This window comes from Schistocerca gregaria, chromosome 5, assembly GCF_023897955.1.
Source record: "Schistocerca gregaria isolate iqSchGreg1 chromosome 5, iqSchGreg1.2, whole genome shotgun sequence".
NCBI lineage: Eukaryota > Metazoa > Arthropoda > Insecta > Orthoptera > Acrididae > Schistocerca > Schistocerca gregaria.
Genome location: NC_064924.1, coordinates 348,937,803 through 348,963,833, shown reverse-complemented (window position 1 = coordinate 348,963,833; position 26,031 = coordinate 348,937,803). Strand labels below are relative to the sequence as shown.

At 45.0% G+C, this 26,031-nt stretch overlaps 1 protein-coding gene across 1 annotated transcript in view; it reads right to left on the bottom strand.

Annotated features, from left to right (window-relative positions):
* Nucleotides 1-762: 762 nt before the first annotated feature.
* The window catches only part of LOC126273337 (uncharacterized), a 443,662-nt gene continuing 418,393 nt past the window's right edge, over nucleotides 763-26,031 (bottom strand). Inside the window, exons 7-10 of the mRNA XM_049976884.1 lie at nucleotides 18,818-19,003; nucleotides 7,651-7,749; nucleotides 6,557-6,641; nucleotides 763-1,139 (exon numbers count right to left, since the gene is read on the bottom strand). Of these exons, the coding sequence (XP_049832841.1) occupies nucleotides 1,049-1,139; nucleotides 6,557-6,641; nucleotides 7,651-7,749; nucleotides 18,818-19,003 (461 nt within the window). The 3' untranslated portion in view covers nucleotides 763-1,048. The remainder of the gene's footprint in view (nucleotides 1,140-6,556; nucleotides 6,642-7,650; nucleotides 7,750-18,817; nucleotides 19,004-26,031) is intronic.

Here is a 26,031-nt window from a genome sequence, read left to right as displayed (position 1 = left end):
GTGTGTCAGTTTAAGCACAGTCATTTATAATTTTTCTAAGAGGACGTTTCAACTTTAACTGCGATAGCGGATACCATCTGAGCTGTGCATGGAGACGAGCGCTTGATGCAGAGAAGCAGCAGAGACGTTCCTTCCAAAGTTTACGTTCCAACGGAAGCGGTGGCGCCACCGGCGCACACTTCGACGCCGTCTGCGACAGCAGGACGTAATCGCCCACCAATCACAAGCCGACGAATCAGAAGCCGTCCACGGGCTATAAAAAAGTCTACCACAGCAGCAGTGAGGACAGTCAGTTGCTCCTGACGATGACGATGGGGGTAATCGTCGAAAGCTCGAGATTTTATCCCGAATTGACGCGGCAAGAAAACCGAAATGTTTTACATATAAGTGCCGTCGCAAAAGGCTTCGTTCCCAAATTGGAAAAAGTGCTGGCGCAAGTGTATTATATCTCAAGGGGATTACTTTGAAGCGAGGAAAAGTGATGTTGATGAATAAATAAAGATTCTTTAAGAAAAACAAAAATTCCCTTTATTCTTGATCGCACCTCGTATGTGTTGTCCAGCGAACTTGTAAATAGTGTTGTTATTACGCAAATAAAGGAAGCGGAAGCACCATTCCAGCAATTGGATTTGTGGCGTAAAACGAAATGAAGTAATTTGTGTGGCATAGCTATCTGGGCAGAAAGCTCTGTTATTAGAGTGTATACCCGTTGTCAAAGGAAGAGAACATGTGCTTGAAACCAGTGGTAGTAAAGAGAGAAAGTAACAGTGAAAACTAGAAGTTTATTGACATAAGTACAAAGTCTTAGTTTTGTGCATAAGACTAATTGAATGGGCAAGCCCGCACCGTAGAGCGACTACTGGCGCGGGACCTGGTAGCGAAGACGAGGACGGTCCTCCCGGGATGACAGCTGGGTAGCGGCGGCGGCGGCCGCGCTGGTCTGGCGCGCGCCTGGCGCTCAGGTGTCGGCTGTCGCGGCCTCTGCAGTCCGCGCCGTGGCAGAAGAGGAGCGCTGGCTACCGGTAGAGCAGGCAGACGCTGCCGGCGGTCACACGCAGATGGCGCGGTCGCTCACGCTGGCGGTGTCCTGCGGCTGGCAGATAGCGCCCAGCTCCTCGTCGCCGCCGCTCGGTAGTTTCCTGCAAAACGTCAACGCACACGCTCATCTCCGCTGTTTGCCGATGACACTGTGGTCTTCCCAGAGGCGGCTAACAGCTTGGAAGAGCAATTGAAATGAATGGATAGTGTGCTGAAAAATAGATTAATGGAGTGGAAATCAGTATAAAGGTAGGGTTCATGAAAATAATACACTGAAGAGCCGAAGAAACTGTTACACCTGCCTAATGTCGTGTAGGGGCCATGCGAGCACAAAGAACTGACGCAACGCAACATGGCATGGACTCGACTAATGTCTGAAGTAGTGGTGGAGGTAACTGAGCTGGCCGCTGTGGCCGAGCGGTTCTAGGCGCTTCAGTCCGGAACCGCGCTGCTGCAACGGTCGCAGGTTCGAATCCTGCCTCGGGCATGGATATGTGTGATGTTCATAGGTTAGTTAGGTTTAAGTAGTTTCAAGACTAGAGCAATGATGACCTCAGATGTTAAGTCACATAGTGCTTAGAGACATTTTGAGGGAACCGACACTATGAATCCTGCATGGCTGTCCATAAATCCGTAAGAGTACGAGGGGATTGAAGTCTCTTCAGAACAGCACGTTGCAAGGCATCCCAGATATGCTCATTATGTTCATTTCTGGGAGGTTTGGTGGCCAGCGGAAGTGTTTAAACTCAGAGGAGTGTTCCTGGAGCCGTTCTGTAGCATCTGGACGTGTGGGGTGTCGTATTGTCCTGCTGCAATTGCCCAAGTCCGTCCGAATCCACAATGGACATGAATCAATGCATGTGACCACATAAGATGTATAAGTACGTGTCACCTCACACCGTCGTATCTAGACGTATCAGGGGTCCCATATCACACCAGCTGCACAAGCTCCACAGCGTCACAGAGCCTCCACTACCTTGAGCAGTCCCCTGTTAAAATGCAGGGTCGATGGATTCACGAGGCTGTCTCCATACCCGTATACGTCCATCTGCTCGATACAATTTGAAACGAGACTCGTCCGACCAGGCAACATGTTTACAATCGGTGTTGAGGGGCCCAGGAAAAGCACAAAGGTTTGTGTCGTAAGTCATCAAGGGTACACTTCTCGGCTTTCGCCTCCGAAAGTCCATATCGATGATGTTTCGTTGAATGGTTCTCATGCTGACACTTGTTGATGGCCCAGCACTGAAATCTGCAGTAACTTGCAAAAGGGTTGCACTTCTGTCACGTTGGACGATTCTCTTCAGTCGACGTTGGTCCCGTTCTTGCAGGATGTTTTTCCTGTCACGGCGATGTCGGGGATTTGATATTTTGCGGTTTCTTGATATTCAAGGTACACTCGCGAAATGGTCGTACGAGAAAATTCCCACTTCATCGCTACCTCGGATATGCTGTGTCTCATCGCTCGTGAGTCGACTGTAACACCACGTTCAAGCTCACTTAAATCTTGATAACCTACAATTGTAGCTGCAGTAACAGATCTAACAACTGCGTCAGTAACTTTTTTTTCTTATACAGGTGTTGCCGAACGCAGCGCCGTATTCTGCTTGTTTACATATCTCTGTATTCGATTACACATACCTACGCCACTTTCTCTGGTGCTTCTGCGTAGTTCTTGAAACGCAGTTGTCACCCACTCTTCCCGTATTGCTCTTTTGTGCTCACATACGGCCTCAAATATCCTTCCATTGCTATAATCATTGCTTGCAAGTTCTCCACAAAGGTTTTACACGGGGTTCAAATCCGGACTACGTGCAGGCCAGGGAAAGACACAGATATTTTTGGTTGTAGCAGAACCATACACTGATCCATTAACTTGTTAAAACAGTAGAATTCTGTCTCCTCGGTCCTCGTACATTTTAATAAATTCTCTTTCGAGCATCTCAGTGTACACGAAGTTCATTCTAGTGTTCAGTCAACCAATGTGTGATTTACCTTTAGCGCAGAAGACTGCCCAAATCGTAACAGTTCCACCACCAAAATTTCTGCTCACCCTTATCTGCTGGTCTGTTCTCATATCACGCCAATAATACTGAAATCCATTGTACACATCTAAATTAAACTATTTCTTATCACTGAAGATGACTTTATCCCATTCTGTAGCCCATGATACATGTTTTTCTGCAAACTCCAGTCTAACCTGTTGATGTGTGGGCGTTAATGCGGGTTTTTGCAGTCGTTTCTTGAATGCAAGATATTTGTCATGTGACAAAATTTGTCTCACATATCTGGCATTTACTGGCAACTATAAATCAACCACAAGTTGTCAAGAATAACTGTTTGTAGCCCTTGCATTTCGCGAAAGCAACCCTTCCTATGCCTCATAATTTTCTACTTTGTTCGTATTTACCGTTCTTTGAGTAATTCAATCTCTTCGCAGTTTGACGAATAGAGTGTCGCATTTCCATGTACGTACAGATTTTTGTTTTTTCATCACAACATAACCGTTTCCTGCGTGGCATCTTCACAATTGTGGTTTATGTACACAACATTCACAACCACTATCTGCAGTAAGGGCACTTACGCACGCAGTTACACCGCACACAGCCGATTGTCTTCATACCGAGTTCCAACGCTTACCACCTGAATCGTTGATGTCTTCTTATATACTGTATTAGTGGAATCAAATGCGATACCATTTCACTGCATTTGTCGGTGGAATGTATTTCATACTATTGTATATACATTGTGCACAACTGCTTCAACCGACAATGTTAATTTTCCCACAAACATCCATGCCTTTATAGCTATTTTCGCTATTGTATTAGATGAAAATTAACAAATGTGTAACAACTTGTACAGACACTGTAAAGCCGGAAATGCATATCCTCCTATTTCCGTCTATTGTACTATAAATTTTTTCCTTATTTTGTTACCTGAAGATACGACATTTCTGTGTCTTTATATATATGCATTTATGTCGATGTACAATTGGTTTGTTTTGTAAATATTATTTGTATTTTTACGCTGGGTTTGGCCTAGGGAAAACTATGCTATCGAACGATTACATCGATAGGTCGTGTGGGGAACCAAAGTGTTTAGGATCTTGGGTAAGTGTTAACTCAGCCGCGTGGAGCGCGGGCAGAGCAGACGCTGGCTGGAGTAGGGCGGTGGAGCAGGTGTGTTGTATGACGTTCCCGCGAGTTGCCGCGCTTTCGGGGTTTGGAAGAATGTAATTGCGCTCGACTTGCTATGATAGTTTCTGGCACGGGGTCGCGGACGGGAAACATTAGCTGGCACACATCAAGAGCCCGTTTGGCCTGGTGACTGTGTCGAGAAGAAGGCGCGCCAAAATCCAGCTTCTGCAACAGCGACGGCCCACAATAAGTGATTGTCGCCACCTCCTCAATCGACGACTTCAAACCTTCAATCAACCAACAAGGAAGACTGAAAGCACGTAAAGTCTTAGAACTGTATGGCAGACCTCATCTTTTCAAACTGTTCCATTTGCATCACCGAAATAGAGCAACTTAGCATGAACCTTTTTTTCTCATTGTCCCAATTGCAGTACCAAGCAGGATCCCTTCCTTTTCCGAAATGAACCCGAGTGCTGTTGAAATTCAAACGCCAGCATTCAAGTAATATCATTCCATTTCACTGCTTTAATTTCAAAATTCAGTTAAAGTATTCATAGCTTGCTTCAGTAAACAAACAGAACTATATTTAGATTAGACAAGGACAAATTAAGAGTGCGAGTTTTGTTACTATATTTGCTGAGATTGGTATGTACTAAATTTTATTATTGTTAATTGTTCAAAGAAATTTAAATCAAGTTCAAAGTTAAATTTCTTATTTCTAAATTGCGTAGATTCAAGTTGCTTTTGAGATGATTGTTGAGGTAGCCCAAGACTAACCTTATTTTATTTAATTTCATAGTGCTTCAGAAACAAAGTTCACTATTAATTTCATTCACTAAATTAACTTTCAATTTTTCAGTTTTATTAATTCTTTTGCTAAATTATGTCAGAGTGTAGCGAAATTTATTCCTTCTGACAGACATTCAATTTTCACACAACACGTGTCAACCTTCAGTTGCCACGCTTTTAGTGCTAATTATATGTGCATTAACCTTTCTTTTTCAGTTATTATAGTAGTTGTCCAGAGCACTGGCGACCATAATTTTCACCAAATCTCAAATGTCTAATTAACGGCAGTTAATTGTTAACTTAAGGACCGCACATTTACTTTCTTTATTAACTTTACGCTCTTTCAAAATTAATTTTTACCACTTTCATTTGCATTTTTCCTTTAATTTAGATGTAACCCTTCCTCTCTCTTTACCGACAGATTAACTTCGGTGACGATTGCTTTTCCAAAATTTCCATTAGGTGGTACACTCGGTTTAATTTTTCACTCTCGTTAAGGTCGATAACTGAGGGGGAGGTTACAACACCAGACAGCAGTTGACAGTTCAGGGGCATGGAAGGGAAGCAGTGGCTGAGAAGGGAGTGACATAGAATTGTAGTTTATCCCAGATGTCATTCAATCTGTACAGGTGTCAAGGAGCTGTTCGCCTGGAAGATGACTGATTAGCGCCCTCCTATCGGCTTGATGAAGAAGGCATCGGGATTCATCAGACCATGCAACGCTCTGCCACTGCGTCAACGTCCAGTGCCGGTGGTCAAGTGCCCAGTCCATTCGTAGTTGCCGATGTCGGAATGTTAACAGTGGCACATGCATGGGTCGTCTGCTGCAGAGGCTCATCCTTAGGAGTGTTCTGTGCACTTTGTGTTTACATACTTTTGTACTCTGCCCAGCGTTGAAGTCTGATGTGAGTTCCACCGCAGTTCACCGCCAGTTCTCTTTTACCAGTCTGCGCAGCCTAAGACGTCCGACAACCGTAATGAGGGGTGGCTGCCCAACCCCACGACACCTGGACGAGGTCTCACCCCGTGTTGCTGACACTTACCACAGCACTCTTCGAACGCACGACAAGTTGTGCAGCCAAAATGCTACTGACGAGCATTCGGGTCATCACAGTCTACGCTCGGTCAAACTCATATAGGTCGCGCGTCTTTCCCTTTCTACATACGGACAGCACTCTCAGTGATACTGCAAGCTCCTTGCGTGTGTCTGATTAGCAATCATTCCTCGCCAGGAGACAACGCTGTCTCCTGTACGAGTAATATCCATAGTAAGTCGGTGCTCATAATGTTCTGGGAGATCAGTGAAATCTAGCATCATTGACGTATTTAAAATACGGTGTGAGCTATACTGCAATGCCATCAGAGTCATCCTGCCAAGAGCGTTACTGTTCATAACATTATGGATTCTTTATATTAGGGCATGTTTTATATCTGAAGATGGCCATCGCTGACCGAAACAGGTAGTCCGAGGACTAAAAGTTTTGTAATTACTGATATATAAGAAATTTATTCTACACTTTCTGGATCATTGTTTTATTCGCGACTACGCCACATCTCGTGAAGTGATATTATTATTGGGTACTTGCACTTACCGCTTTCTTAGGTATAAAATAACGAAGATGATGACTCCATTTCCCAGCAGCAGGACGCAAATGATCATCGTCGGCAGGAGTACATCTGAAACAAACAAGTCAGTTTGTGGCACCAGTAAACTTATTCACGGGACAGCATATCCATAGAAGTTAATACATTTCATTTTGATAAGTCATTCCTCTTGCACTTATTCAGTACTTTTTCTCAAATTTCTGATAAATTGCTCAAGAGATGGAGAGTTTATGAAATATGTAATGGCATCATTTTTAGCTTTGTTAAAAATGAATTATTCATGATCAGATAAAGTGTAAATGTAAGTGAGAAGTAAAATGCTTTTAAATCAGTGCTGTCCCTAACTATTTGTTGCTTCAATCTCTGCAGACTGTTTCTACCTGCTGACGTTCGGTTTTCGAAACTTTGAACAGTGATGAAGCTACTAAGCTACGTTTACGTTTTTGCCTGTTCTAGCTTTCTTTCTATATGTTACAAACTTTCCCACTTCTCACATAGATCGAGGTGTTGCATAGCTTGTAGAAGGTACTTGGAAGAACTGTGCCCTTCAAGAAACGCGGTATCCGCACAACTTGCTCAGTATTATGGAGTTGTAGATTTCGTTTGCATTCCATATTTTAGCAGTGTTGTTCTGAAGGTTGTTGAGGCCGAACTTGGTTCAAATGGCTCTGAGCACTATGGGACTCAACTTCTGAGGTCATTAGTCCCCTAGAACTTAGAACTAGTTAAACCTAACTAACCTAAGGACATCACAAACATCCATGCCCGAGGCAGGATTCGAACCTGCGACCGTAGCGGTCTTGCGGTTCCAGACTGTAGCGCCTTTAACCGCACGGCCACTTCGGCCGGCGAGACCGAACTAAGCAATGCATATCACAGATTTTTATGAAGTTTTTATTTTTCATTCTGTAATACCGTGAATCGTGTGATCTTACAACTATGTAGAATGGATGAAACATATTATGCGAGGCTGTTGGTCATTAGGTCATTCATTGCACTCTGCTCTTACAGCAAGCTTTGTACTCCGATTGCTCTTACAGTAAGCTTTATCCTCCGATACTAACACGTGTGGTGCACTTACCTATCATGAGGTCAGACTCTTTTGGGACCGACGACGCTTCCAGTGTACTGTTGTCCTCCGCTGAATTCAGCCGCAATGCCGTCCACGAATCCGTCGAGTCTGGAACAAAGAAAATCCGATTTTAATCTCGTTTGTAGCTTTCAGTCGTATGTTTCCAATGCATCAGTATGTCCTCTGTTATCACTGTTTCAGGGTCAGCTATACATGGGTGGTAACATCGAAGAACTCGATCGATTTATACTGTGATACACAGCAGTGACAATATGAGAAAATATGGCAATGACTAGTGTAATTTTTAGAGTTTGATTGAAATGTACGGTAGGTTACCTTAAATTTCTCAGTCACATCTTGTGACAGATGTTTTTACATTTATTTTTATTGCTTCTAATGAGGCTTTGATTAAGGCTGATTTGTTGACGCGAATACAACGGTGTACAAAAGTATGGAAACACAAACATTACAAATGTGAGGTGTCGGTTCTTTCGGACATGTGCGAAAGAACAACCATCAATATACAGGGTGATCTTAATTAAGGTTAAACTTTCAAAACGCTCTAGGAATAACACCACTGGTCAGAATGACGACAAATTGCAAAGGAATATTATCAAACAAGGGAGAAAACGTGTGGCAGAAGAAAAAAATAGTGTGAAAATTGATCAATAGGTAGCACTGTATGTGTCAGAATACGTAAATGAAAACACCTGCCATGCGCACGACCCTTTGAAGTTGGTATAAACCCGCCGGGAACACGGCTTTTTCTCCTTTCATGTCTACAACGTTCGCCATTACTGTCTCAATGCAGGATCGCGCTCTGCTTGTAAAGCTGTATTATAAGAACGATGACTGTGCCCACGTTGCTCTACAGAAATTCCGGACACCGAAGGGTTTGAAAAAAGGCGTTTGTCCGATGAATGCCATGGGTCTGGAGAAAATGACTCGGAAATTCGAAAAGACGGGTTCTTTTGGTGTGCATCCTGGTAGAGGGAGGAAACGAATTGATTCGACGTCAGTGGAAGCGGCGGCCACAGAAATGCAGGAGGAGACGAGTGGTGTGTGCAAACGTGTAGCGCACGGAGAATTGCCCGAACATTGAACATACCCGTGAGCTCCGTGCGTAAAATCCTGCGAAACATCCTTCTTTGCCATCCATTCAAATTACCCATGTGCAAGAGTTGCTTCCAGTTGACCTACCAACAAGAGAGACCTCCGCTTTACAATTTCTTGCTCGCATGGAAGTGGACAATGATTGGCCGCGGAAGACTTTATGGACAGACTGAGTCCACTTCCATCTGACCAGTACCACCTCACACTAAAAAGGTTACTGTGTGGTACGGGTTTACGGCATCGTTTATCACAGTGCCACATTTTTTCGAAGAGACTGGTGCATCCGGTCCTGTTAGCTGTCCCGTCACTGGTAAGCGCTGTAAGTGTCTTTTGCACAACCACGTCATTCCAGCTCTCCAACAGCGTGATGTGTGGATGAAATCATTTTTATGCAAGATGGCGCACCTCCGCACATTGCAAACCCAGTTAAGCAACTGCTGAAGTGCCATTTCGGGAATGCTACAATTATCAGTCGCCATTTCCCTACAGTCTGGCCGTCCCGATGACCTGATAATAATCCGTGTGACTTCTGGCTATGGAGCTATCTGAGAGATGTTGTGTTCAGTATTCCGATTGCAAATATAGCTGCTAATGAAGGCAAGCATCGCGCAACACATTCTGAATGTGACCCCGGAAACACTTCTATCAGTTGTGGAACATGTTGTTTCTCGATTTCAACTTGTTGCAGAAAACGGTGAAAAATGTTTTGCCTCAGTCACACTGAAATTGGTAATCCGATCTGATTTTCATTGATGCTTTTTATGCAGTTTTAACCTAAGGGCAATTAAAAACCAATGTCAGTGATGTTTTTTAAGCGGTTTTTGGTCTCAGGACAATTGTTGTTGTTGTGGTCTTCAGTCCCGAGACTGGTTTGATGCAGCTCTCCATGCTACTCTATCCTGTGCAAGCTTCTTCATCTCCCAGTACTTACTGCAACCTACATCCTTCTGAATCTGCTTCGTGTATTTATCTCTTGGTCTCCCTCTACTATTTTTACCCTCCACGCTGCCCTCCAATACTAAATTGGTGATCCCTTGATGCCTCAGCACATGTCCTACCAACCGATCCCTTCTTCTGGTCAAGTTGTGCCACAAACTTCTCTTCTCCCCAATCCTATTCAGTACTTCCTCATTAGTTATGTGATCTACCCATCTAATCTTCAGCATTCTTCTGTAGCACCACATTTCGAAAGCTTCTATTCTCTTCTTGTCTAAACTATTTATCGTCCATGTTTCACTTCCATACATGGCTACATTCCATACAAATACTTTCAGAAAAGACTTCCTGACACTTAAATCTATACTCGATGTTAACAAATTTCTCTTCTTCAGAAACGCTTTCCTTGCCATTGCCAGTCTACAATTTGTATCCTCTCTACTTCGACCATCATCAGTTATTTTGCTCCCCAAATAGCAAAACTCCTTTACTACTTTAAATGCCTCATTTCCTAATCTAATTCCCTCAGCATCACCCGACTTAATTCGACTACATTCCATTATCCTCGTTTTGCTTTTGTTGATGTTCATTTTATATCCTCCTTTCAAGACACTGTCCATTCCATTCAACTGCTCTTCCAAGTCCCTTGCTGTCTCTGACAGATTTACAATGTCATCGGCGAACCTCAAAGTTTTTATTTCTTCTCCATGGATTTTAATACCTACTCCAAATTTTTCTTTTGTTTCCTTTACTGCTTGCTCAATATACAGATCGAATAACATCGGGGAGAGGCTACATCTCTGTCTCACTCCCTTCCCAACCACTGCTTCCCTTTCATGCCCCTCGTCTTTTATAACTGCCATCTGCTTTCTGTACAAATTGTAAATAGCCTTTCGCTCCCTGTATTTTACCCCTGCCAACTTTAGAATTTAAAAGAGAGTATTCCAGTCAACATTGTGAAAACCTTTCTCTAAGTCTACAAATGCTAGAAACGTAGGTTTGCCTTTCAGGACAATTGCTAACCGATTTTTCCCATCCTATATGATACGTGGATGTTCTTATTTATCCGTATCACACCTGTATGCCCATGCACACTGAGTAGTACAGTCTGTTTAACGTCAAAAGTACACCTTAGGCATTGCTGTATGTTTTTTTGTTATTTGTTGTCGACCACTATTAAATTATGATGCTTACAGCGCCATCTATTGCTGCATTGTGCAACTATTTATTTTTCTTCTGCCATACGTTTTCCCCTTTCCCCAATAATATTCCATCGCAATTTGACGTCATTCTGACCATTTATTCTGTTATTTCTACAGCGTTTTGAAAGTTTAACTTTAATTATAATCACCCTGTATAATTAATGCGACGCCGACCAGGTGATCACTTTGGTGCGGATCCACACCACGCTCGTGCTCTTACGGAACTCGGGGAAAAGCAGCAAGTAATGAGGATAACAGGCAAGGGGCACTACTCCCCCTCCCGGATGATGCCCTCTCTCCCTCCATTTATTCCTGCTATCAATATGATCCTCACCTCTCCATCCCTCCCTCTGTCTCTTTTTCCCAGGCTCCCTCTCTTCTTCCTTCCATTTTTTTTCTCCATGTACCCACTCGTTGACTTCATTCTCTCCCCATGTGAGCCCTTTATGTTTCGCCTCCACTGTCTTCCCCACTCATTTCTCGTGCCTACCCTGCTCCTCCCTCCCACTTTTTCTGTGCCCTCTTCCTCCATCGGCTCCCCCCTTTTTTTTGCTTTTCCTCTCCTCCCCCGCCCCCCCTTCATCTGTCGGGTCCACCCCCCCCCCCCCAGCCCCATTCCCATATGCCTTCGTCCTCTATAGTGCAGTGTTCTCTGTGAGTGTTCAGTGTTGTCGTCCCTGTTTAAAGTGATGCGAACAGAAACCTGACTGTCGTCGTGTTTTTTAATTGTGCCTGTCTGTTTGATAAGTGTTTTTAATCCACATCACTGACCCCCCTTTTTTATGTTTTCTTCACAACTTTTTCGCCATGTATCAGTTTTAAACAGTCACAATTTTATCACCTCTTTTTATTGTTATGTCTCCTCATTATATTTTTTCAATTTTATCTGTAGGCTGCAGAGCGGCGTATCACGCTGCTGCCAATCCACATGGGCATTCGAAATACAATTAAGGAAAAAAAGGGGCACTACATCAGTAATGTTTGGATAACTTGAGATTTTGAATCTGATGGGAGGCGTGCTAGAATAGTCTGTGCAGTTTCGATGATTACTGTGTCTGGATGGCGCATTGGTCAGCGCATCTGCCTAGTAAGATCCTAGGAGACCCAGATTCGAATCTTGCTCTGGCATAAATTGTCAACTTTCCCTACTGATTCAATCAGCTGTTACTGTTAGTTTTTTCATTTATTCATTTGTGTCTTACACATTACCATGCCTCATATGGTGCTGGAAAACCGTGGGCACTGAAATCAGCTTCCAGTCATCTCGAGATGTATACATACAGGCCCTGTATGGTTTTCAAGGATGTCTTATTGCATTCTTCCTGCAGATAGTTGCAACCTCAGTAAGCGATCGCGCACCCTTCTGTCCGAAGTAGACCTAAAGGCTGAATAATATTAAGATATGATTCCTGTGGTAGCTAGTGGAGATGCGACAGTTGGTGCTCACAAGCCCAGTCCTGGATGATGCTAGCTGTGTGAACAGAGTCACCCTTGGGGAACAAACATCGTACCGTGAAATATGCCTGACCACCCAAGATGGCTGCACAATCCATGGATGTAATCAGACCTCACAGAATACCTATGGGGCCCTTGGAATACAGCAACATGGCTGCGAAAATCATCACCGGAGCCTCCCATGTTTCACTCTTGGGACGTCAACTCGGCCAGAAGCTTGAGACAGTGTGCAACAAGACTTATCCGGCCAAATGACTTTTCCATTGCTCCATATTCCAAGTTTTAAGACTTCGGGACCACGTCTCCCGTTACGGGTATTTGCATTCAGCTCGCCCTGCAATTCTTACTTTATGGAGCTCCCTCCTCGTTGTTTTGGTGCTGACAGGATTCGTCAATGCGACGTTCAGTCCCACTCCTAATTTTCGTCACAGTCCTCTTCAATAACCGTCCATCACGATCACTCAACACACGCTTTCGTCCGAATTGTGACTTAGCGGATGATGGTTGGTTGGTTTGTGGGGATTGAAGGGACCAGGCTATAAAGGTTCAAATGGCTCTGAGCACTATGGGACTCAACTGCTGTGGTCATTAGTCCCCTAGAACTTAGAACTACTTAAACCTAACTAACCTAAGGACATCACACACATCCATGCCCGAGGCAGGATTCGAACCTGCGACCGTAGCAGTCGCACGGTTCCGGACTGCGCGCCTAGAACCGCGAGACCACCGCGGCCGGCGGCTATAAAGGCCATCGGTCTCTAGCGGATGATGTTTTTCCGCTTTCCTTATATGTGTTATAAATCTTGAAACACAGAAGACATCGGCTATCTTGATTAAGGAAGCACTAATCATAAGAGCATCAACAATTTTCCTACGTTCGAATTTACTGAGTCGCGCAATAAAGCATTCACTATACAGAACACGGTTCTGACCATGGCTGACACTTGCAACGGACTGGGGACATTGCGCTGGTGCTGTTCATGGTCAAATACAACAGCGCAAACTGCAGATTGGCAAGAACCTGCGTTTATTGTCAAGCATGCATTTTTCACTGTGTGAACATATTTTTGTCGAGCCCTGTGTATAATTAATACGAGCTTCTCGACGTTGCACTTTACTGTATAGTTGTCATGTAAGAGAGTGACTAGACACTCACACTTTTTCGATATCTCATTCGAGGAACACCTACTTATAACTTCTCTGTACTTACTGTTCTTGAAATCCATCTTCAAATACTATTCTACTTTATAAGTGTAACTGAACATTCCTATATGAGAGAACTTAGAACAGTTGTTAAATAGAATGGATTAAGCGCTTAGCCCAGAATTATGGTTGTTGTTATTTCTGTAGTCATCACTGCGAAGATTCTCTCTATTCGCGAGTGGAACAGGAAAGCAAATGACTAGTAACGCTAGAGGGCAACCTCAGCCGAGCACGGTACGGTGGCTTGCGCAGTATGTGTGTGGGAGTAGTTGAACATGCAGTTTGATGCAGCTCTCTACGCGCCCCTATCTTGCGCAAGTCTTTTCATATCTCCATAACAACTGCACCCCACATCTGTTTGAACCCACGTACTTATTCGAGCCTTGCTGTCCCTCTATAAAACACACATACACAGACACTCACAAATACCATTTCTTCTCAGTTCGATTGAGTACCTCTTCATTATTTATCAGATCTGTTCATTTGATTTTCAGAATTTCTCTATAGAATCACATTTCGAAAACTTCTGTGTTCCTCAAGTCTGTATTGTTTCCACGTTTCACCTCCTTACAATGCCACACTCCACAGAAACATATTCTGAAAATACAGCTTAAACTTAAGATTTATGTACGTTGCTAACTGTTTATCTTTTTCTTTCATTTTCATGCATTTACCAGTTGTTTTGCAAAACAAAGATTATAATTTGTGTACTATTTTAGGTTCCATTTTATAACGTAATTCTCTTAATGTCACCTGACTCAGTTCCTGTACACTCAATCATACTTAATTTTCTTTTATTTATGGGCTTATTATAATCTCTTTTCAATACCCTACACATTTTTTCCCCACTTATCTTCCAGAACAAGAATGACTTTGCAAACCTTAAATATTTAGCATAGTCTTTTCACACTTACATTCTTTTTCCAATTTCTTTTTAGGTTTCGTTAGTGCTTGCTCAGTTTCCAGATAGATCAAAATAGGGGACAGACTACAATCTTGTCCTACTTCCTTCTCAGTTACTGCCTTCTTTTCATGTCCTTCGACTGTTAGGTGTGCATCATCTTATGGTTGCCACTTTCAGAAATCCAAAGAGTGTAGCAGATGGTGTTTCGAGAATTATCAAACCCCAGCAGACCATTGCATCGTGTTTCCTTCGCAGTGTTCGCTCGGAAACTTCTTGTTATGGCCTACTTTTACTGAGAGTAACAGTTCATGTCGGTTTCAAACGAACAATGTTGTTACCCTGTGTTACACGGCTGCAAGTGGAACACCATTCCTTGTAACAACGCTGGACTGTCCGCGTTGACACATATCGAGCTTCATAATTTCACGGTGTGGTCATGGGCACGTCCAATCACAATTGCTCCTTTCTGCCATTTTCTCCCTGCTCCACGTCCATCCATCTTACTACGTTATCCCCTAGAACCTACTGAAACATACACACCACTTGTCTGTCATGATTTACATAGGTCTGGAGGGTCACATTATTTCTTGGTAGTACACTTAATGAAACAAATCCCAAGACTAAGAAATAATTAACGTAGAGTAACGAAATGTCTGGAGTACAGTTGTCTAGGTGCCATATTTAAGTGATTAACATTGTAAGATCACACGTTAATGTAAGTGTGACAAAATCCATTACAAATGTGAAATGCTGGTACATTAATAGCCGATGTAAACGCCAGAATGTTGAACGCAAGTTTGCAAACGTCATGCATTGTATCATACAGGTGCCGGATGTCAGTTTGTGGGGTGGAATTCCGTTCCCGTTGCTTTTGTCGGTCTACTTAGGGACGATTAATGCTGGTTACGGATGACGCTGGAGTTGTCTTCCGATGATGTTCCATATGTGCTCGACTGGAGACAGATCTGATGATCAAACAGGCCAAGCCGACATGTTTACATTCTGTTGAGCAGATTGCGTTACATCATCGTGTGTGGACGAGCGTTATCGTGTTTGAAAACATCCGCTGGAATACTGTTCATGAATGCCAGCACAGCAGTTCGAATCACCAGTTTTTGTAAGTAGGCAGTTTACGTTTTTATGTTGGTGACGCCACGTAGCGCCCCGTATGAAAATCGCTGACTGCACTGTGTGCAGCCTGTGGCTGGCTGGACTAATTGTTGGAATATTCGCTTGAGTAGTGTTGGGCAATCGGATGTAAACAGCCCGTAGCGTTGGGCAGTTGGAGGTGAGCCGCCAGCAGTTGTGTATGTGGGCAGAGTGATGCCAGAGTATTGAGTTACACTACTGGAAATTGAAATAAGAACACCGTGAATTCATTGTCCCAGGAAGGGGAAACTTTATTGACACATTCCTGGGGTCAGATACATCACATGAACACACTGACAGAACCACAGGCACATAGACACAGGCAACAGAACATGCACAATGTCGGCACTAGTACAGTGTATATCCACCTTTCGCAGCAATGCAGGCTGCTATTCTCCCATGGAGACGATCGTAGGGATGCTGGATGTAGTCCTGTGGAACGGCTTGCCATGCCATTTCCACCTGGCGCCTCAGTTGGACCAGCGTTCGTGCTGGACGTGCAGACCGCGTGAGACGACGCTTCATCCAGTCCCAAACATGCACAATGGGGGACAGATCCGGAGATCTTGCTGTCCAGGGTAGTTGACTTACTCCTTCTAGAGCACGTTGGGTGGCACGGGATACATGCGGACGTGCATTGTCCTGTTGGAACAGCAAGTTCCCTTGCCGGTCTAGGAATGGTAGAACGATGTGTTCGATGACGGTTTGGATGTACCGTGCACTATTCAGTGTCCCCTCGACGATCACCAGAGGTGTACGGCCCTGTGTGCCTCGGTCGTATGCAGTCCTGATTGTGGCGCTCACCTGCACGGCGCCAAACACGCATACGACCATCATTGGCACCAAGGCAGAAGTGACTCTCATCGCTGAAGACGACACGTCTCCATTCGTCCCTCCATTCACGCCTGTCGCGACACCACTGGAGGCGGGCTGCACGATGTTGGGGCGTGAGCGGAAGACGGCCTAACGGTGTGCGGGACCGTAGCCCAGCTTCATGGAGACGGTTGCGAATGGTCCTCGCCGATACCCCAGGAACAACAGTGTCCCTAATTTCCTGCGAAGTGGCGGTGCGGTCCCCTACGGCACTGCGTAGGATGCTACGGTCTTGGCGTGCATCCGTGCGTCGCTGCGGTCCGGTCCCAGGTCGACGGGCACGTGCACCTTCCGCGGACCACTGGCGGCAACATCGATGTACTGTGGAGACCTCATGCCCCATGTGTTGAGCAATTCGGCGGTACGTCCACCCGGCCTCCCGCATGCCCACTATACGCCCTCGCTCAAAGTCCGTCAACTGCAGATACGGTTCACGTCCACGCTGTCGCGGCATGCTACCAGTGTTAAAGACTGCGATGGAGCTCCGTATGCCACGGCAAACTGGCTGACACTGACGGCGGCGGTGCACAAATGCTGCGCAGCTAGCGCCATTCGACGGCCAACACCGCGGTTCCTGGTGTGTCCGCTGTGCCGTGCGCGTGATCATTGCTTGTACAGCCCTCTCGCAGTGTCCGGAGCAAGTATGGTGGGTCTGACACACCGGTGTCAATGTGTTCTTTTTTCCGTTTCCAGGAGTGTATTAATATGAGCGGACAATCTGGACGTGTGTCCGTCAGAAAAGGGAATTTGTCAAAATGGATGTCAAGATATATATATATATATATACTTTTGAACACTGTTAAAGTAAATACATTGTGTGTTCTCTATCAAAATCTTTCATTTGATAACTATATGCCTAGCAGTAGTTAGTGCCTTCAGTAGTTAGAATCTTTTATTTAGGTGGCAGTATTGGCGCTCGCTGTATTGCAGTAGTTCGAGTAACGAAGAGTTTTGTGAGGTGATTCATGAAGAGTACAGGTTTTGTTAGTCAGGGCTATTCTTTTGTAGGTATTATCAAGAGTCAGATTGCTTTGCGCTAAAATATTGTGTGTCAGTTGAGAAATAATGAGAATAAATAAAGAGAAAACTGTCTGAGTACGTTCGGTTTTACTCAGCTGTTTCAGTGTCAAATAACGTAGAAGTTTACCAGCACAGTCATTCTTTACATTCAAAGGGGAAGTTTCACATCAATTGACTACCTCAAAGATAATTAACGCATCGACCGTTACAGAGCGTATTCGCACAAGTCCTTCTTGGTGTTGGGACCTTTTTGCGTCAGTCTACATAACCTACAGCGCTTTAAAGCAACCATTGTGCTCATCGTACTGACTCTTGGTGAAGAGGAAACTTCGGAAAAGATAGATTTTTTAAACATAAGGTTGCACGAAATACGGCGCTACATTTTTCAGACATGGCCATCCCATTTTGCTTCCGTCACGGAATGCGTCTTCTTTTGTGGGGTTCAGGAAAGACTATATATGTGCCTACACTACCGAATATTTGGAAGAAATAGAGATATTCTTTCTTCCTTGAAGGTCAACATGGTAGATATTGGTTCAAATGGCTCTGAGCACTATGGGACTTAACATCTGAGGTCATCAGTCCCCTAGAACTTAGGACTTCTTAAACCTAACTTACCTTAGCCCGCCCGGTTGGCCGTGGGGTCTAACGCACGGCTTTCCGGGCGGGAAGGAGCGCCTGGTCCCCGGCACAAATCAGCCCAGCGGATTTGTGTCGAGGTCTGGTGAATCGGCCAGTCTGTGGATGGTTTTTAGGCGGTTTTCCATCTGCTTCGGCGAATGCGGGCTGGTTCCCCTTATTCCGCCTCAGTTACACTTTGTCGGCGATTGCTGCTCAAACAAGTTCTCCACGTACGCATACACCACGCAAATATAGGGGTTACACTCGTCTGGTGTGAGACGTTCCCTGAGGGGGCGAGGGGGGGGGGGGTCCACCGGGGGCCGAACCGCACAATAACCCTGGGTGTGGAGCATCGGAGGGGTGAAGTGGACTGCGGTAGTCGTCGTGGGTTGTGGACCACTGCAGCTGCGGCGGGGACGGAGCATCTCCGTCGTTTCTAGGTCCCCGGTTAACATACAATACAATACAATACAATACAATACAACTAACCTTAGGGCATCACACACATCCATGCCCCAGAGCAAGATTCGAACCTGCGACCATAACGGTCGTGCTGTTCCAGACTGAAGCTCCTAGAAGCGCTCGGTCACGTATATTGTATAGAAAGATTACCAATATAGGCTTAATGTGAGCAATGCAATCGTGTGGAACCTCCATAATTCAGCTGGTTAAGCTTTAAAGAGAGTGTGTGGTGACTTACTGACGCACTCGGGCAGCGCCGCGGGCGCCCAGGAGCCGGCGCGGGCGTCGCAATGGAGCATCAGGTCGCGGTGGTGCGTGTCGGCGAATACGTGGCCCACGAAGCACAGGTACTGCGCATGCGTCGCGTTGGCCGAGGCGCGGTAGCCGTCAGAGGGCGCCGCTGGCGGCTCTCCACACCCCACCGCTGGAACACCACACCAGACACGTGTCAGCCGTACTCACGCTCTAGCGGCGACCGTTGCAGCACTCACCTGCCGCAGGTCGAACGAAAGCAGCGACTGGTCTAAACAGCGATCTTTGGATCCTCAGTATAGACCATCGGACTTGCTTCAAAACTGGTGTCACTGACACAATCCTGTGTAGTCTGCCCATGTAAGGGCGGTGGAAGAAATGTCCATGCCCTCCATTTGGTAGCCAATGAGAGATTTCTACATCTACATGGTTACTCTGCAATTCACACTTAAGTGCCTGGCAGCGGGTGCATCGAACCATTTTCGTTCTACTTCTCTACCATTACACTCTCGAATGGCGCGTGGGAAAAAGGAACACCTAAATCTTTCCGTTCGAGCTCTGATTTCTATTATTTCATTATAATGATCATTTCTCAATACGTAGATGGGTGTCAACAAAATATTTACGCTTTCGAGAAAGAAAGTTGGTGATTGAAATATCGTAAACAGATCTCGCCACAAAGAAAACCGCCTTTGTTTCAGTGACTGCCACTTCAACGCGCGTATCATATCAGTGACACTCTCACCCCTATTGCGCGATAACACGAAACGAGCTGCCCTTCTTTGCACTTTTTCGATGTCCTCCGTCAATCCTACCTGGTAAGGATCCTATACCGCGCACTTTAGTGGATTTTTGGCATATTCTAAGTGTTCTACCAACAAAGCGCTGTCTTTGTTTCGCCTTCCCCACAATATTACATATGTGGTCTTTCCAATTTAAGTTGCTCGTTATTGTAATTCCTAGGTATTTAGTCGAACTGACAGCCCTTAGATTTGTGCGATTTATCGTACACCAAAAATTTATTGGATTTCTTTTAGTAATCATGTGACTGACATCGCACTTTTATTTGTTTAGTGCTAGTTGCCACTTTTCTCACCATACATAAAGTCTCTCTAGATCATTTTTGTATTGGAATTGGTCGTCTGATTATTTTGCTAGACGGTAAATTACAGCGTCATACTGCAAACAATCTAAGGGGGCTGCTCAGATTATCGCCTAGATCATTTATATAAATCAGGAACAGCAGAGGGCCTATAACACTACTATGGAGGGTATAATTCCCGATTGTCAGACAGTGCGCCAGTTTCTTGTCCCTCCATAGTGTTTTAGGTATGAGAGCATCTGACACTGCTGACGATCATGTCTTCCACTGGATAATGATGTTATACCAGACATATACATAACTAATTTTCAAGAAGAGTAACAAGTTTCTTTTTAATAGAGTTTCTGTGCTCTAGGGATATCGTCTTTGACTACCAGTTCAAAGATCATGACTCCAGTGTTTAGTCCCGTCCACTGCTTAGGTTGTAACAAAGAATTTCTACTGTGACGGCCGAAGACTTACGCTAGAAGAAGTCTCCTTTATTCTGGAAGACACCTAGTCAAAGAAGCTGGAGGAGCAGGACATCCTCTTTCCTTTGTGAAAGAGCAACAAAAGGCTGTGCACATTGACATGAAAGTGCAGAAAAAAGTGGAAGCCACTGTGTTAAAGACATGCAGTTTATACATAGGATAGAAAGTCCTTAGAACACACTGACTACTTCCTTCGCAAACAATTCCGAGTGTAAATTAGTCCCCCGTTCGGATCCCCGAAGGAGGGGTGCGGTTTCTGCTTTGGAAAGGATTAACCAAGAACAGGATGGATCACGTTCAAGCACTCCGAGCGTGGAATGCTACAAATCTGAATGTTCCATGGAAATCGAAAGTGACAAGATTAAAATTGAACTTCGTAGGAGTTAGTGAGTGTAATGAAAAATGTCAGAGACATGCGAGGTTTGTGAGAAAGTAATGAGACTGATTACACCGCCGAACGATCTGGCAGCGTTGTGTTGTTCCACCTGTGTAGACCGGTATGTTCATCCCTTCCGGACAATCAGCCCGAGTTTGAGAGCGCCATCAGTGAAGCCGTGTCTTTGCCGTGTGTTACGAAAATGGAACAGCAAAATTTAGAGTAACGTTTTGTCATCGAGTTTTTTATTACACCTGGGGAACTCGCGATTATGACCTTTGAAAAGTTGAAACAGACCTATGAGGAACATTTCTTATCAAGAGCATAAGTTTTTCGCTGGCATAAATCATTTTTGGTAGGCTCAGAATACATTGAAGATGAACCTCGGTCAGAGAGACCGTCAGCTTCAAAAACCGAAGAAAACGCCGAAGATGTGCGTGCTCTCGTGAGATGAGACAATAATGATTTGGGGTAACCAGTTTAAACACTTTCACCTTACACAGCATTTTGCCCAGTTTTGCACGTGCGAAATGTTTGCGCCAAAATGGTGTTGCAAAACCTCACAACTGAGCTGAAAGACAATCGAAGAAAGGTGTACGTTGATCTTCTTGAGAGAAATACCAATGATTACGAATGGTTGAGTCGTGTGGTCACAGGTGATGAATCCTTTTTTTTTTTTTTTTTTTTTTTTGTCAAAGTGAGAAGTGGCACACAGACATCTCCTCTACCGAAAACTGCTCGAATGGGCAAAGCAAAGATAAAACAGTGATGATTTGCTTTTTTGACATCAGAGGTATCGTGCACAAGAAATTTCTTCCCCCATGACAAACTTTCAACCACGTCCTATTCAAATATGTCCTTGAAAGGAAAATAGTGGATCTAAGTAGATTGGACAGTGCAGACAAGTGGATGCTGCAACGTGACATCGTCTCACTTCGCACGGCCACTTCCATCACTGAATTTTTGAGCTCAAAAGGAATTCGTGTTATTCCACAGCCCCCCTGTTCACCTGAGTCCTTGTGACTTTTCCCTTTTCGTGAAATTGAAAAAGTCTTGAAAGAACGTCATTTTGGGATTCCGCAGAACATTCGAAAGAATGTTGAAGCCCTACAGCGCTGCTACCAAGACTCTGCCGGTTATAGGTGCCGAAGGTAACTACTTCGAGGAGTACGATATTGTTGTTTGAAAAATAAAAAAAGACCTCAGTATATTAAAAAATCAGTCTCATTACTTTTCTCACTCACCTCGTATGGTCAAATGGTTTAGAGTCTAGGTGTGGCGACTTCAATTAATAATCAAAACATCCTTTGTCCCTGGTTCGAACCCGCAACCGCTTAAATTCTGAATAAAAATCATCAGCAATGGCGGCCGAAGATTTCCTGTTTAAGAAGTCACCCTCATTCTGCCAACGGCCTTGTCGAAGAGGGGGCGGGGGAGGAGGGGGGCCGGACATATGTTCAGGGGTAGGAAACTGCCCCTATATGCGCAGGATTCAGCAATGATCAGTAGCATGAGGATGTAGAAGAAACTGGAAAGCACTGCAATAAAGACACGTAACGTATATCTACAGGAGATGTGGCTTGTAATTGAAAAAGTGTCGCGATGATCTCTCCATTGGCAGAAGATTCCGGACGACTCCCCCATTCGGATCTCCGGCGGGGCTGCCAACGGTTAGGTGACTATGAGGAAAAGACTAAATAATCAACGAAATGATAACGCTCTAGGAGTTTGAAAGTTGTAGAGAAGCTTTGAAATCCAAAAAGGGAGATGCTAAGGCCCAATCTATATATAATGGGGCTCTGGAGTGAAATGGAAAGAAGACAAGGTTTTCTGGTCAGCTGAGTATCGGGTAAAGCAGGACAGAGAGTCAGTTACTGTGAACAGTTCAGTGATAGGGTTGTTCTCATCAGAACTGACAGCAAACCAACACCGACAACGAAGGTTCAGAGATACATGTCGACATCGTAAGCTGAAGATGAAGAGATAGAGAAAGTACATGAGGATATTGAAAGGATAATTCCGTATGTAAAGGGAGATGAGAACCTAATAGTCATGGGGTACTGGAATGCGGTTGTAGGGGAAGGAGCAAAAAGAAAGGGATACGGGAGAATATGGGCTTAGTACTTGGTATGAGAGAGGTGAAAGTAATTGAGTTCTGCAATAAATTCAGCAAGTATTAGCGAATACTCAGTTCAAGGATCACAAGAGGAGGATGTGTATTTGGAAAATGCCGGGAGATACTGGAAGATTTCTGTGAAGAGAAGGCCGGAGTTTAAGAGACTAGCCAAGAAGAATCAATGTGCAAAGAAGTGGGATACGAAAATACTAAGGAATGAAGAACATGCTTGAAGTTCTCTAAGGCTACAGATGCTGCGATAAGGAATGGTTCAGTGTGTTTCAGTTGAAGAGAAGAGAACATCTCTAAAAAGGGTAATCACCGAAATTGGAAAGAAAATCATAGGTAGAAAGAAGGTAACTGCAAAGAAACCTTGGTTAACAGAAATGCTTCAGTTGATGGATGAAAGAAGGAAGCACAAAAATGTTCAAAGAAATTCTGGAGTATAGAAATGCAAGTCACTTAGGACTGAAATACACTCCTGGAAATTGAAATAAGAACACCGTGAATTCATTGTCCCAGGAAGTGGAAACTTTATTGACACATTCCTGGGGTCAGATACATCACATAATCACGCTGACAGAACCACAGGCACATAGACACAGGCAACAGAGCATGCACAATGTCGGCACTAGTACAGTGTATATCCACCTTTCGCAGCAATGCAGGCTGCTATTCTCCCATGGAGACGATCGTAGAGGTGCTGGATGTAGTCCTGTGGAACGGCATGTCATGCCATTTTCACCTGGCGCCGCAGTTGGACCAGCGTTCGTGCTGGACGTGCAGACCGCGTGAGACGACGCTTCATCCAGTCCCAAACATGCTCAATGGGGGATAGATCCGGAGATCTTACTGGCCAGGGTAGTTGACTTACTCCTTCTAGAGCACGTTGGGTGGCACGGGATACATGCGGACGTGCATTGTCCTGTTGGAACAACAAGTTCCCTTGCCGGTCTAGGAATGGTAGAACGATGGGTTCGATGACGGTTTGGATGTACCGTGCACTATTCAGTGTCCCCTCGACGATCACCAGAGGTGTACGGCCAGAGTAGGAGATCGCTCCCCACACCATGATGCCGGGTGTTGGCCCTGTGTACCTCGGTCGTATGCAGTCCTGATTGTGGCGCTCACCTGCACGGCGCCAAACACGCATACGACCATCATTGGCACCAAGGCAGATGCGACTCTCATCGCTGAAGACGACACGTCTCCATTCGTCCCTCCATTCACGCCTGTCGCGACACCACTGGAGACGGGCTGCACGATGTTGGGGCGTGAGCGGAAGACGGCCTAATGGTGTGCGAGACCGTAGCCCAGCTTCATGGAGACGGTTGCGAATGGTCCTCGCGGATACCCCAGGAGCAACAGTGTCCCTAATTTTCTGGGAAGTGGCGGTGCGGTCCCCTACGGCACTGCGTAGGATGCTACGGTCTTGGCGTGCATCCGTGCGTCGCTCCGGTCCGGTCCCAGGTCGACGGGCACGTGCACCTTCCGCTGACCACTGGCGACATCTATGTACTGTGGAGACCTCACGCCCCACGTGTTGAGCAATTCGGCGGTACGTCCACCCGGTCTCCCGCATGCCCACTATACGCCCTCGCTCAAAGTCCGTCAACTGCACATACGGTTCACGTCCACGCTGTCGCGGCATGCTACCAGTGTTAAAGACTGCGATGGAGCTCCGTATGCCACGGCAAACTGGCTGACACTGACGGCGGCGGTGCACAAATGCTGCGCAGCTAGCGCCATTCGACGGCCAACACCGCGGTTCCTGGTGTGTCCGCGGTGCCGTGCGTATGATCATTGCTTGTACAGCCCTCTCGTAGTGTCCGGAGCAAGACTGGTGGGTCTGACACACCGGTGTCAATGTGTTCTTTTTTCCATTTCCAGGAGTGCACATCAGAAGTGCAGGGAAGCTAAGACGAAATGGCTGCATGAAAAATGTGAAGAAATCGGAAAAAGAAAGGATCGTCGGAGAGACCACATAAGCACATAGAAAAGTCAAAACAAACTTCGGTGAAATAAGAAGCAACGCTGATAACATTAAGAGTGCAATGAGAATTCCACTGTCAAGTGCAGAGCAAATAGCAGAGTGGTGGAAAGAGCACAATGAAGTCCTGTACGAGGAGGAAGACTTTAGTGATGACGTGACAGAAAAGGAAACGGGAGTCGATATAACGAGATAGGGGATCCATTATTAGAATTAGAATTTAAAAGAGCTTTGGTAGACTTAAGAACAAATAAGACAAATGTAATAGATAACATACCATCAGAATTTCTAAAATCATTGGGGAATTGACAACAAAATGACTATTCATATTGGTGTGTATATAACGTGTGAATCTGTCGATGTACCATTTGACTTTCGGAAAACCATCATGCACACAGTTCCAAAGATTAGAAGAGCTGACAAGTGCGAGAACTATCCCACAATCAGCTGAACAGTTCATGCATCAAAGTTGCTGACGAGAATAATATACAGAAGAATGGAAAAGAAAACTGAGGATGTGTTAGATGACGACCAATTTGGATTTTGGGAAAGTAAGGGCACCAAAGAAGCAGTTCTGACATTGCGGTTGGAAGTGGAAAGAAGACTAAAGAAAAATCAAGACACGTTCATTGGATTTGTCGACCGGGAAAAAGCGTTCCATAACGTAATACGGTGCAAGATGATCGAAATTCTCAGAAACATAATGATAAGCTATGGGGAAAGACGGGTATTATACAAAATGTACAACAACCAAGAGGGAATGACTAGAGTGCAGCACCAAGAACGAAGAGCTACGTTTAAAAATGGTGTATGTAGGGGTGTGGTACAGTACTGGCTACACCAAGAAGAAATGCAGGTGATCAACGGGTATTCATTGGACAAATATGGTATACTAGAACTGACATGTGATTAAATTTTCACGCAATTTGAGAAATCAGTAACCAGGACAACCACCTCTGGCCGTAATAACGCCCTTGATACGCCTGGGCATTGAATCGAATTTAGCTTGGATGGCGCGTACAGGTACAGCTGCCCATGCAGCTTTAACACGATATCACAGTTAATCAAGAGTAGTGACTGGCGTATTGTGACGAGCCAGTTGCTCGGCCACCATTGACCAGATGATTTCAATTGGTGAGAGATCTG